The sequence below is a fragment of the Sus scrofa genome, chromosome 1 (genome assembly GCF_054392235.1).
Source record: "Sus scrofa isolate SSC_HxYL_T2T_F1_AM1 chromosome 1, Sscrofa_HxYL_maternal_Yorkshire_Landrace_v2.0, whole genome shotgun sequence".
In the NCBI taxonomy this organism is placed as follows: Eukaryota; Metazoa; Chordata; class Mammalia; order Artiodactyla; family Suidae; genus Sus; species Sus scrofa.
Genome location: NC_139383.1, coordinates 274,300,193 through 274,313,735, shown reverse-complemented (window position 1 = coordinate 274,313,735; position 13,543 = coordinate 274,300,193). Strand labels below are relative to the sequence as shown.

Below are 13,543 nucleotides of genomic sequence, written 5' to 3'. Positions count from 1 at the left end.
GAGAGTGAATCATATACTTAGTTCAAAATCAGCACACAGAAGACACACATAAATATTGATTCTTTTCATTTACCCATTCCAATAACGAATGTAGTGTTTTTATTTTGAAGAAATGAAATATTAAGGAAATATCATGAATTATGTATTAATTTGCTTCTATTCTCCTATTGTGATCACTCACGATGTCTCATGATTTTTACAATATGATGTAATAGAAATAGAATGAGGACTGGAATTAAGTTTACCAGGTTTGGGCAAGTTATTTCACATTCTGAGTCATAGTTTTCCACAAGCCTATCTTGAAGAACTGATATGAATAACAATGAGGAACAAAGATGCTCAATATGTGTTTATATTCTCATCCTTTACCATGTCCCATGGTACCCAAGGCAGAATGACTTGACTATAGAGTGTACACGGAATACCTTAGTTCACTCTGACTAACATTATGGTTTAGAAATAAGAAGTGGTGAATGGCATCCTGTTCTTAGTAATGATTTCTTCACTGTGGTCAGGAAAGAGTCTTCGTTATAACATCTCATTTCACAGCTGAGCAGAGAAATGTAAATGCCCTTTTTTCTACAACCCTCAGTGTTGCCTGATTCCCTTAAAATCAATCTCAGAGTAGTGGCATCATTGACATGATTGAGGGCAGGGGATTTTTAAGATACCAGGATAAGTCATCACTGCAAAAAGAATGCTTTCCGAATGCCAAAGAGTTTACGCAGAGCCTCCTTCATGCCTTTGTTCCTTAAGCTGTAGATGAATGGGTTTAACATGGGAATAATCACCATATAGAGAATGGCAGCCCTGCTTTCCCTCTCTGCAGAGTGAGTTGATGGAGGAAGTAAATACACACCCATAAGAGATCCATAGAAGAGCAGTACCACGGTGAGGTGAGAACCACAGGTGGAGAAAGCCTTCCACCGCCCTCCAGGAGATGAGATGCCAAACACAGCCCAGGAAATGCGGACATAGGAGAGGACGATCAGTGTGAGGGGAGCAGTGAGGAACATCAGGCCCAGGATGATGATCATCAGCTCATTAATGCGGGTCTCTGAGCAGGCGAGCTTCAGCAGAGCATTGGGATCACAATAGAAGTGGGCAATGGCCTTGCGGGCACAGAAGGTCACACGAGTCAGCAACAGTGTGTGCACCAGTGCAGGACAGTTGGTCAGTGCCCAGCATGTGCCCAGCATTAGTGCGCAGACTTGGGGACTCATAGCTGTGTTGTAACGAAGTGGCTGGCAGATGGCCACATAGCGGTCATAAGCCATCACAGCCAGAAGTAAGTTGTCAAAGCCACCAAACATCAGGAGGAAGTATAGCTGTGCAAAGCATCCAGAATAGGAGATGGTCTGACTCTGAGTATGAATGTTGGCCAGCATCTTTGGGATTGAGGCAGAAGTGAAGCAGACATCTGTTAATGATAGGTTGGCCAGAAAGAAGTACATGGGTGTATGGAGGTGGGGGTCAGAGATGATGGCCAGGATGATGAGCAAGTTCCCCATGATAGTGACCAGGTATATGCCCAGGAAGGTGACAAATAGGAAAGGTTGTTCTTCTAGGTTCTCAGAGAATCCTAGAAGGATGAAGTCTGAAACAGTGGTTTGGTTCATCTGATTTGTTTTCCCATCCCTTGTAGTTCTCTCTATGTGTTCAGATAAAACCCTTCTTTATGTCACCATTTAAATATTAGATCTATTCATAGATAGCATCTCTGCACCCACAGACAAAAAAAAAAAAGAATGAATGGACTTTGCTGATGAGAATCCCTAGATTTCATTAGGAATGTGAGAAAATATAATTGGGACATCTGGTGAACAGGCAAAATAATACCCATGCAAAAAGAACAGTGCTTTCTATGCTATAATAGGATGCTGGAAAAAAAGTCAGTTCTACCACAAAAATCATGTAGGTAACTGAAGGTGAGTATTGAGCATATCCTTAAAGGCAAGTATGAGAACATCATTTATCCTTACCAATTAAAAAGGAGATGTGGAGTTCCCATCATGGCTCAGTGGTTAAAATTCCAACTAGGAACCATTAGGTTGTGGGTCCGATCCCTGGCCTTTCTCAGTGGGTTCCAGCATTGCGCTGAGCTGTGGTTTGGGTCAAAGAGGTGGCTAAAATCTAATATTCCTGTGGCTGTGGCTTATGCTGGTGGATACAGCTCTGATTAGACACCTAGCCTGGAAACCTCCATATGCCACAGGAGTAGCTCTCGAAAAGGCAAACAGAGAGAAAAAAAATGAGATGCATGGTCTCTCCTACTGCCTTTCCTCCAAAACACCCCTACACACAATAGGACCAGAACATCTCCTTTCTTTGTGCACCCCCCAAATCTCTAGAACTTCACCCCACCCATTAAGTTACAGTCCCTAACTGGGAGCATTGGGTATGTGTGCTGAGGTCAGGGAGCACCTGCGATGTCTGCTCCTCCCCATCCTCTGTTAGAATCTCCCCTCCACAAACAGGGCCGAGGTGCAATATCTGCCCCTACATCTTTCTCTCTCTCTTGCCCTGTCTTTTTCCCATTTTCCCTCTGTACCTGCATTCATGCTAAACTATTTCAATCCACCTGGTCTCATGGACCTACTCATTATCTGTACTGGTTTGTAGACACTTGCTATATTCCAGATACCTTGATGGCACTGTTTTGTTCTTCACAGAAAAATGAAGTAGGTATTATTGTCCTCCAAAATTCTGCAAGCATTGAAACTGAGTCTGAGAGATATTTCATGCATCAAGAGCAGATAGCTAATGAATGAGATTTAACTGAATGTATGTCTGATCCAAGTCTGTGGCTTCCCCCTAAGCTATTACTTTAACTTCTCGATTTTACTTTTCACTAGAGTAAAAAAAAGGGGAAAAGGAATCAGGTTCTGGTTCTCTCAGCTTGAAAATAGCCATTCTTTTCTGTTCTACCTGGAGTAAGAGCAAGCTGGTGTGAGAGGTCATTTAATTTTGGCTCTGACCTAAGATTTTGTGAATATTTTGGTAATCTATGTATTTGTTCTTTGGATCATAGAGAAACTTCTGACCACAGGCAGACACTAAGATCATATACCCTAGAAACTTTTGCCTAGTCCTTGGGCTTGGAATGAAGTGGCGTGTGTGTGTGTAAACTGCCCTTGCAGATTCTCACCTGTCAGATTATGGATCAGTTTGGGGCATCTTCAGATTCTCCAGTCCTCTTCAGTGGAAGGCAAACTCACAGTGAGGAACTCCCTGGATTTTCTGACTCAGTAAATTTGGGGTCTGTTGAGTCCAGGGATAATGGAACACCCAGAGTGCATGACATGTTTTCCCAAGCTTTATTAGGCCTGGCAATACAGGAGTCTTATTAGAGTTTTAAATATTCCTAGGACACCGTCCCCCAAAGTGCTCATTACAGCTAACCTCAGAGTGGCTGTGCATCCTGCTCTGCAGCCAGTTCTGCCTGGGTCCTGGAGGGGATGGAAGGGCCCTCTTTCCCTGGGGTTAAACTCTCAGATGTGAGTCTCAGGAGTGTAATTCTGAAGCCTCTTGCTAGGATACAGTGCATTTCAGCCTGACCAGTAGGCCTCCTGGGATCTCCTGACTGTGAACTGCACACTGGAAGGAAGATAGAAGAAAGAATAGAGCAGCTAGAGTCCATGCATTTAACCATCATACTTTGTCCCAGTACCATGTTGATTTAAATCATTAACAATTTCACAGGTACAAAATAACCTCCTTGTTCTAACATGGATGTCTTTGGTCACCAGTAGGATTGAATATTAGTTTTGTATGGCTTTTAAACATAGTAATTATTCCTTGAAACATCCTGTTAATATATTTGTCTTTTTATAATAGGATGTTTTGTCTATTTGATATAAATATTAAAGGCAATAAACCAAAATTACAACAGTTTTATTTTGGAGATTTTTGCATATTTTTGTCTTTCCAATATATATAGAGGTTATAGTTTTGGAATTCCTAGCTACAGCAATCAGAGAAGAAAAAGTGAATAAAAGGAATCTAAATTGGAAAAGAAGAAAAACTATCACTGTTTGCAGATGATATGATACTATACAGAGAAAGTCCTAAAGATGTTACCAGAAAACTATTAGAGCTCATCAGTCAATTTGGTAAATTTGAAGGACACAAAATTAATACACAGAAATCTGTTGTATATCTATGTACAAGCAATGAAAGATCAGAAAGAGAAATTACGGAAGCAATCAGATTTACCATAACATCAAAAAGAACAAAATACTTAGGAATAAACCTACCTAAAGATACAAAAGACCTATACTCTTAAAACTATAAGACGCTAATGAAAGAAATCAAAGATGACAAAAGGAGGTGGAAAGTATACTATGCTCTTGGACTGGAAGAATCAAATTGTCAAAATGATTATACTACCCAAGGCAATCTACAGATTCCGTACAATCCCTATCAAGCTACTAAGAATATTCTTCACTGAACTAGAACAAAATATTTAAAATGTGGGAGTTCCCATTGTGGATCTGTGGAAACTAATCTGACTAGCATCCATGAGGTTGCAGGTTCGATCCCTGGCCTTGCTCAGTGGGCTATGAATCCAGCATTGACAGAGTTCCCAAATGGCTCTGCAGAAACAAATCTGACTAGCACCCATCAGGACACAGGTTGAATCCCTGGCCTTACTCAGTGAGTTAAGGATCCAGCATTGCCATGAGCTTTGGTATAATTTGCATATGTGGCTTGGATCTCATGTTGTTGTGGCTATGGCATAGGCCAGTATCTAGGGGTCTGATTTGACCCCTAGTCTGGGAACCTCCATATGCCATGAATTCAGCCCTAAAATACAAACAAAAAAAATTAATTTGTATGGGAACTCAAAATGCCCTGAATAGCCAAAGCAATTCCGAGAAATAAAATGGAGCTGGGTGAATCATTGTCCCTGACTTCAGATTATACTATAAAGCTATGGTAATCAAAATAGTATGGTACTGGTATAAAAATTGAAATATAGGTCAGTGGAACAAAATAGAAAGCCATAAACAAACCCAAGAACCTATGGTCAACTAGTCTATGACAGATGAGACAAGACCATACAGTGGAAGAAAGATAATCTCTTCAATAAATAGTGTTGGGAAAACTGGACTGTTATATGCAAAAATGAAATTATGAAATTTGTCTGTCCTTTTGTCTTTTGAGGGCTGCACCTGCAGCATATGGAGGTTCCCAGATAGGGGTCCAGTTGGAGCTATAGCCGCCAGCCTCCACAAGGGCCACAGCAACATGGGCAGCATCTGTGACCTACATCACAGCTCACAGCAATGCCAGATCCTTAACCCACTGAGTGAGGTGAGGGATCAAACCTTCATCCTCATGGATGGTAGTTATGTTTGTTAATTGTTGAGTCACCACAGGAACACCTAAAATTGAAATTAGAACACTCCATAACATCATGCACAAAAATAAACCCAACATGGATGAAAGATATAAACATACGACCAGATACTATAAGTCTCCTAGAGGAAAACATAGGCAGAACATTTTTTGACATAAATCATAGAAATATCTTGTTTGATCCACCTCTTAGAATAATGAAAATTAAAAAAAATAAATATACAAATGGAGCCTAAGTAACCTTAAATGCTTTTCCACAGCAAAGGAAACCATAAATAGAATGAAAAGACAGCCCAAAGAATGGGAGAAAAATCTTTGCAAATGATACAACTGACAAAGGATTAATCCCCAAAATATATATTAAAAAATTCATGCAGCTTTATGTCAAAAAAATCCAATGCAAAAAAATGGACAGACATAGACAATTCTCCGAAGAAGACAGACAGGTGGCCAAAAAACACATGAAAAGATGCTCAACATCACTAATTTTTAGAGAAATGGAGGTCAAAACTACGAGTTACCACCTCACATCAGTCAGAGTAGCCATCATCAAAAAATCTCCAAACAATAAATCCTGGCGAGGGTATGGAGGAAAGGGAACACTCCTACACTATTGGTGGGAGGGAAAATTGGTGCAAGTACTATATAGGACAGTATGGAAGTTCCTTAAAAAAAGAAATCTAAAACTACCATATGCTCCCACTCCTGGGCATCTGTACAGAGAAAACCAAAAATATACATGCACCCCAATGTTCACCACAGCAATCTTTACAATAGCTAAGACATGGAAGCAATCTAAATGTCCATGAACAGAGGAATGGATAAAGAGGATGTGGTATATATACACAATGGAATATAATTCAGCCATTAAAAAACTTGAAATAATGCCATTTGCAACAACATGGATGGATCTAAAGATTATCATACTGAAAGAGTTGATTCATACAAAGAAAAATATCATATATCATGTATATATGGAATAAAAATGATACAAAAGACCTTATTTATGAAACAGAAACAAACTCTCAGATTTAAAAGCAATTTTATAGTTACCAAAGGGAAAACCACTGGGGGGGATTGGGAGGGTGGGAATACCATACACACAACTACTGTATAAAATAGTTGATTAACAAAAACCTACTGGATTTCCCATTGTCTCTCAGCATGTTAAAAACCTGACTATTATCCATGAGGTTGTGGGTTCAATTCCTTGCCTCACTCAGAGGGTTAAGGATCTGGCATTGCTATGAGCTATGGTGTAGATCACAGAAGCAGCTCATATCCTGCGTTGCTGTGGATGAGGCATAGGCCAGCAGCTGTAGCTTTGATATGACTTCTATCCTGGAAACTTCAATATGCTACAGGTGCAGCCTTAAAAAGAAAAAATTTAAAAAATAAAAAGAACCTTATTCTAGGAGGTGGATCAAACAAGATGTTCCTGTGATTCATGTCAAAGAGCATTCTGCCTATGTTTTCCTCTAGGTGTTTTACAATATCTGGCCTTATTTTTAGGTCTTTAATCCATTTTGTGTTTATATTTGGGTATGGTATTAGAGTTCTAATTTCATTCTTCTACATGCAGCTTTCCAGTTTTTCCACCATTACTTTTTGAAGAGACTATCTTTCTTCCACTCTAAGTTCTTGTCCGCTTTGTCATACATTAGTTCACCAAATGTGCATGGGCTTTTTTCTGGGCTTTCTACCTTTCCATTGATCTATATTTCTGTTTTTGTGCCAGTACCATAGTGTTTGTTTTTTTTAACTATTTTTATTATAGTTGATTTACAGTGCGGTTCCAATTTCTGCTGTACAGTAACGTGACCCAGTCACAAACATACACACACACATATATATGTATATATGCATATATATACATTTTTTTCTTACACTATCTCACAACACGTTCTATCCCCAGAGCTTGGATATAGTTCCCTGTGCTGTACAATCAGATATCATTGCTTATCCATTCTCAGTGTAACAGTTTGCATCTACTAACCCCAAAATTCCAGTCTATCTCCCTTCCTCCCTTCCCATGTGGCAACCACTAGTCTGTTCTCTATGTCAGTGAGTCTCTTTGTTTCATAAATAAGTTCATTTATGCCATATTTTACTATTTATTTTTTAATTTGTTTTACTAGTTGTTTTATCACTTTTAATAGTTATTTCCCCAATACAATTTTTTTATGCTGTACAGCATGGTGTCCCAGTTACACATATATGTACACATTCTATTTTTGCACATTATCATGCTCCATCATAAGTGACTAGACATAGTTCCCAGTGCTACAGAGCAGGATCTCATAGCTAACACATTCCAAAGGCAATAGTTTGTATATATTAACCTCAAGCTCCCCAACCACTGCACTCCCTCCCCCTCGGCAACCTGTTTTAGATTAAACAGGTAAGTGATATCATATGACATTTTTTGTTCTCTTTCTCACTTATTTCTCCTAGTATAACAGTCTCTATTTCCATCCAAGCTTTTGTAAATGGCATTGTTTTGTTCCTAAAAGTCATGTTTTCTTCTCATTGTCAAGCTTCTTTGATGGTCCTCACAGAACATATGAAAAATACATTTCCAGAGTGGTCATCTTTTTGTGTTTCTCATTCTGACAAAGTGATGGGTTTATGCTTTTATGGACTAGTAATTATGTGCACAAACTTCAGCTTCCGGCACCCTAGAATCCTCCCCCAACTATTAGCATGTGGTTAGTGGTTTTCATTCTTGAAAAAAAATAGGAATAAATCCATGCTGTCACAGAGATAGTCCAACAAATTATCTCTGCAATAAATGTGTCCAGGCTTTTGGTTTTGGCTGGACTAAGCATAAGTGTATTGCTAAAGATGTATTAAAATTTGTTAATATTTTTAAGTCTCCTCTGCTTCAGGAAAGTACTACGTGAATCTGACTTGAGACATCGTATCTTCTGAGGGATGGGTTGTCTTATGGAAGTTTTATTTATTTAATTTTATTTTTAATTAATTAATTAATTAAAATTTCTATTGTACAGCATGGTGACCCAGTTACACATACATGTATACATTCTTTTTCTTAAATTATCATTCTCTATCATAAGTGACTAGACATAGTTCCCAGTGCTACAAAGTCAGATCTCATGTCTAATCCATTCCAAAGGCAACAATCTGCATCTATTAACCCCAAGCTCCCAAATTATCTCACTCCTACCCCTTCCCCTTTGGCAACCACAAGTCTATTCTCCAAGTCCATGATTTTCTTTTCTGTGGAAAGTTTCCTTTATGCTGTATATTAGATTCCAGTTATCAGTGATATCATATGGTATTTGTCTTTGTCTTTCTGGCTCATTTCACTCAGGATGAGATTCTCTAGTTCCATCCATGTTGCTGCAAATGGCATTATGTCATTCTTTTTTATGGCTGAGTAATATTCCATTGTGTATATACACAACACATATTCCTAATCCAATCATCTGTCAAGGGACATTTGGGTTGTTTCTATGTCTTGGCTATTGAGAATAGTGCTGCAATGAACATGTGGGGGAATGTGTCTTTTAAAGTAGAGATTTGTCCGGATAGATGCCCAAGAGTGGGATTGCTGGGTCATATGGTAGTTCTATGTATAGATTTCTAAGGTACCTCCATACTGTTCTCAATAGTGGTTGTACCAGCTTCCACTCCCACCAACAGTGCAGTAGGGTTCCCTTTCTCCACATCCCCTCCAGCATATGTTATTTGTGGACTTATTAATGATGGCCATTCTGACTGCTGTGAGGTGATATCTCACGGTAGTTTTGATTGGCATTTCTCTTATAATCAGGGATGTTGAACATTTTTTCATGTGCTTATTGGCCATCTGCATATCTTCCTTGAAGAAATGTCTATTCAATTATTTTTCCCATTATTCCACTGGGTTGTTGTCTTTTTTGCTGTTGAATTGGATAAGTTGCTTGCATATTTTAGAGATGAAGCCCTTGTCCGTTTCATCATTTGAAAAAATTTTCTCCATTCTGAAAGTTGTCTTTTTGTTTTCTTTTTTTTTTTATTTTCCCACTGTACAGCAAGGGGGTCAAGTTATCCTTACATGTATACATTACATTTTCCCCCCACCCTTTCTTCTGTTGCAACATGAGTATCTAGACAAAATTCTCAATGCTATTCAGCAGGATCTCCTTGTAAATCTATTCTAAGTTGTGTCTGATAAGCCCAAGCTCCCGATCCCTCCCACTCCCTCCCCCTCCCATCAGGCAGCCACAAGTCTCTTCTCCAAGTCCATGAGTTTCTTTTCTGAGGAGATGTTCATTTGTGCTGGATATTAGATTCCAGTTATAAGTGATATCATATGGTATTTGTCTTTGTCTTTCTGGCTCATTTCACTCAGGATGAGATTCTCTAGTTCCATCCATGTTGCTGCAAATGGCATGATTTCATTCTTTTTTATGGCTGAGTAGTATTCCATTGAGTATATATACAGCACTTCTTCCAAATCCAATCATCTGTCGATGGACATTTGGGTTGTTTCCATGTCTTGGCTATTGTGAATAGTACTGCAATGAACATGTGGGTGCATGTGTATCTTTTAAGTAGAGTTTTGTCCGGATATATGACCAAGAGTGGGATTGCGTGGTCATATGGAAGTTCTATGTATAGATTTCTAAGGTATCTAGTGGCTGTACCAGTTTCCATTCCCACCAACAGTGCAGGAGGGTTCCCTTTTCTCCACAGCCCCTCCAGCACTTGTTATTTGTGGATTTATTAATGATGGCCATTCTGACGGGTGTGAGGTGGTATCTCATGGTAGTTTTGATTTGCATTTCTCTTATAATCAGCGATGTTGAGCATTTTTTCATATGTTTGTTGGCCATCTGTATATCTTCCTTGGAGAAATGTCTATTCAGGTATTTTGCCCATTTTTCCATTGATTGATTGGTTTTTTTGCTGTTGAGTTGTATAAGTTGCTTATATATTCTAGAGATTAAGCCCTTGTCAGTTGCATCATTTGACACTATTTTCTCCCATTCTGAAAGTTGTGTTTTTGTTTTCTTTTGGGTTTCCTTTGCTGTGCAAAAGCTTTTCAGTTGGATGAGGTCCCATGGGTTTATTTTTGCTCTAATTTCTATTGCTTTGGGAGACAGGCCTGAGAAAATATTCATGATGTTGATGTCAGAGAGTGTTTTGCCTATGTTTTCTTCTAGGAGTTTGATGGTGTCCTGTCTTATATTTAAGTCTCAGCCATTTGGAGTTTATTTTTGTGCATGGTGTAAGGGTGTGTTCTAGTTTCATTGCTTTGCATGCTGCTGTCCAGGTTTCCCAACAATGCTTGCTGAATAGACTTTCTTTTTCACATTTTATGTTCTTGCTTCCCTTGTCAAAGATTAATTGACCATAGGTGTCAGGGTTTATTTCCGGGTGCTCTATTCTGTTCCACTGGTCTGTCTGTCTGTTTTGGTACCAGTCCCACACTGTTTTGATGACTGTGGCTTTATAGTATTTCTTGAAGTCTGGGGGAGTTATGCCTCCTGCTTGGTTTTTGTTTCTCAGGATTGCTTTGGCAATTCTGGGTCTTTTGTGGTTCCATATAAATGTTTGGATTGTTTGTTCTAGTTCTTTGAAAAATGTCAGAATACACATTCTTCTCAAATACTCATGGAACATTCTCAAGAATCGACCACATATTGGGACACAAAGCTAACCTCAATAAATTTAGGAGCATAGAAATTATCTCAAGTATCTTCTCTGACCACAATGGCATGAAATTAGAAATCAACCATGGGAAAAGGAAAGAGAAAAAACCTACTCCATGGAGACTAAACAACATGCTACTAAAACACCAATGGGTCAATGAGGAAATCAAAAAGGAAATTAAAAACTACCTTGAAACAAATGATAATGAAGACACAACCTCTCAAAAATCTATGCGATGCTGCGAAAGCAGTGCTCAGAGGGAAATTTATAGCAATCCAGGCCTTTCTCAAAAAAGAAGCAAGATCCCAAATTGACAACTTAACCCTCCACCTAAATGAATTAGAAAAAGAAGAACAAAAAAGTCCTAAAGTCAGCAGAAGGAAGGAAATTATAATGATCAAAGAAGAAATCAATAAAATAGAGAGTCAAGAAACAATAGAGAAAATTAATAAAACCAAGAGCTGGTTCTTTGAAAAGGTGAACAAAATGGACAAACCCCTGGCCAGACTCACTAAAAAGAGGAGAGAAAGAACCCAAATCACCAAAATTATAAATGAAAAAGGAGAAATCACAACGGATACAGCAGAAATACAAAAAACCATAAGAGAATACTATGAACAACTATATGGCAACAAGTTTGACAATCTGGAAGAAATGAACAACTTTCTAGAATCTTACAGCCTGCCAAAACTGAATCAAGCAGAAACAGACCAACTGAACAGTCCAATCACTAGAAATGAAATTGAAGAGGTCATAAAATCACTCCCTACAAATAAAAGTCCAGGACCAGATGGCTTCACAGGTGAATTCTTTCAAACATATAAAGAGGAATTGGTGCCCATCCTCCTTAAACTCTTTCAAAAGGTTGAAGAAGAAGGCATACTCCCAAAGACATTCTATGAGGCCACCATCACCCTCATTCCAAAACCAGACAGTGATACCACCAAAAAAGAAAACTATCGGCCAATATCATTGATGAATATAGATGCAAAAATTCTCAACAAAATCTTAGACAACCGAATCCAACAACATATCAAAAAATTATACACCATGACGAGGTTGGGTTCATCCCAGGTTCACAAGGATGGTTCAACATACGCAAATCAATCAGCATCATACACCACATTAATAAAAAAGGTCAAAAATCATATGATCATCTCAATAGACGCAGAAAAAGCATTTGACAAAGTTCAACATCCATTCATGATCAAGACCCTCGCCAAAGTGGGTATAGAAGGAACATTCCTGAATATAATCAAAGCCATTTATGATAAACCCACAGCAAATATAATCCTCAATGGGGAAAAACTGAAAGCCTTCTCACTCAAATCTGGAACAAGACAGGGATGCCCACTCTCACCACTGCTCTTCAACATCGTTTTGGAAGTCCTAGCCACAGCAATTAGACAAACCAAAGAAATAAAAGCCATCCATATAGGAAGAGAAGAGATAAAACTGTCACTGTATGCAGATGACATGATTCTATACCTAGAAAACCCTAAGGACTCAACCCCAAAACTCCTTGAACTGATTAATAAATTCAGCAAAGTGGCAGGATATAAGATTAACATTCAGAAGTCAGTTGCATTTCTGTATACCAGCAATGAAACATTAGAAAAGGAATACAAAAATACGATACCTTTTAAAATTGTACCTCACAAAATCAAATACCTCGGAATACACCTGACCAAGGAGGTAAAGGACCTATATGCCGAGAACTATAAAACTTTAATCAAAGAGATCAAAGAAGATGTAAAGAAATGGAAAGATATTCCATGTTCCTGGATTGGGAAAATCAATATTGTGAAAATGGCCATACTACCCAAAGCAATCTACAGATTCAATGCAATCCCTCTCTTTTTGTTTTCTTTTTGGTTTCCTTTGCTGTGCAAAAGCTTGTCAGTTTAATTAAGTCCCATTGGTTTATTTTTGCCTTTATTTCTGTTGCTTGCGGAGACTGACCTGTGAAAATATTCATCAGGTTGATCCAGAGAATGTTTTGCCTATATTCTCTTCCAGGAGTTTGATGGTATTTTGTCTTATATTTAAGTCTTTAAGACATTTTGAATTTATTTGTTTTACGGTGTGAGGGTGTGTTCTAGTTTCATTGATTTGCATGCAGATGTCCAGTTTTCCCAGCAATTTTTGCTGAATAGGCTTTCTTTTTTCCATTTTATGTTCTTGCTTCCTTTGTCAAAGATCGACTGGCCGTAGATGTCTGCGTTTATATCTGTGTTCTCTATTCGGTTCCATTGGTCTGTATGTCTGTTTTGATACCAGTATCACAGTGTCTTGATGACTGCAGCTTTGTAAAATTGCCTGAAGTCTGAGAGAGTTATGCCTCCTGCTTGGTTTTTGTTTCTCAGGATTGCTTTGGCAATGTAAATTCCATGTAAAATTTTGGATTGTTTGTTCTAATTCTGTGGAAAATGTCCTGAGTAATTTGATAGGGATTTCATTGAATCTGTAGATTGCTTTGGGTAGTATGGCCATTTTTACATTAATAATTTTTCCAACCCAG

At 38.4% G+C, this 13,543-nt stretch overlaps 1 protein-coding gene and 1 long non-coding RNA gene across 2 annotated transcripts in view; both read right to left on the bottom strand.

Moving 5' to 3' along the window:
• The window catches only part of LOC146407209 (uncharacterized), a 266,633-nt gene that overhangs the window by 187,573 nt on the left and 65,517 nt on the right, over nt 1-13,543 (bottom strand). The window contains exons 2-3 of the long non-coding RNA XR_014842060.1: nt 3,403-3,597; nt 3,149-3,326 (exon numbers count right to left, since the gene is read on the bottom strand). This is a non-coding gene — a long non-coding RNA (uncharacterized LOC146407209). The remainder of the gene's footprint in view (nt 1-3,148; nt 3,327-3,402; nt 3,598-13,543) is intronic.
• On the bottom strand, nt 684-1,669 carry LOC100523420 (olfactory receptor 1N2-like). The gene is given in 2 exon segments (XM_021082226.2): nt 684-1,627; nt 1,630-1,669. Coding segments are annotated over 2 exon segments (951 nt in total). The 5' UTR covers nt 1,637-1,669.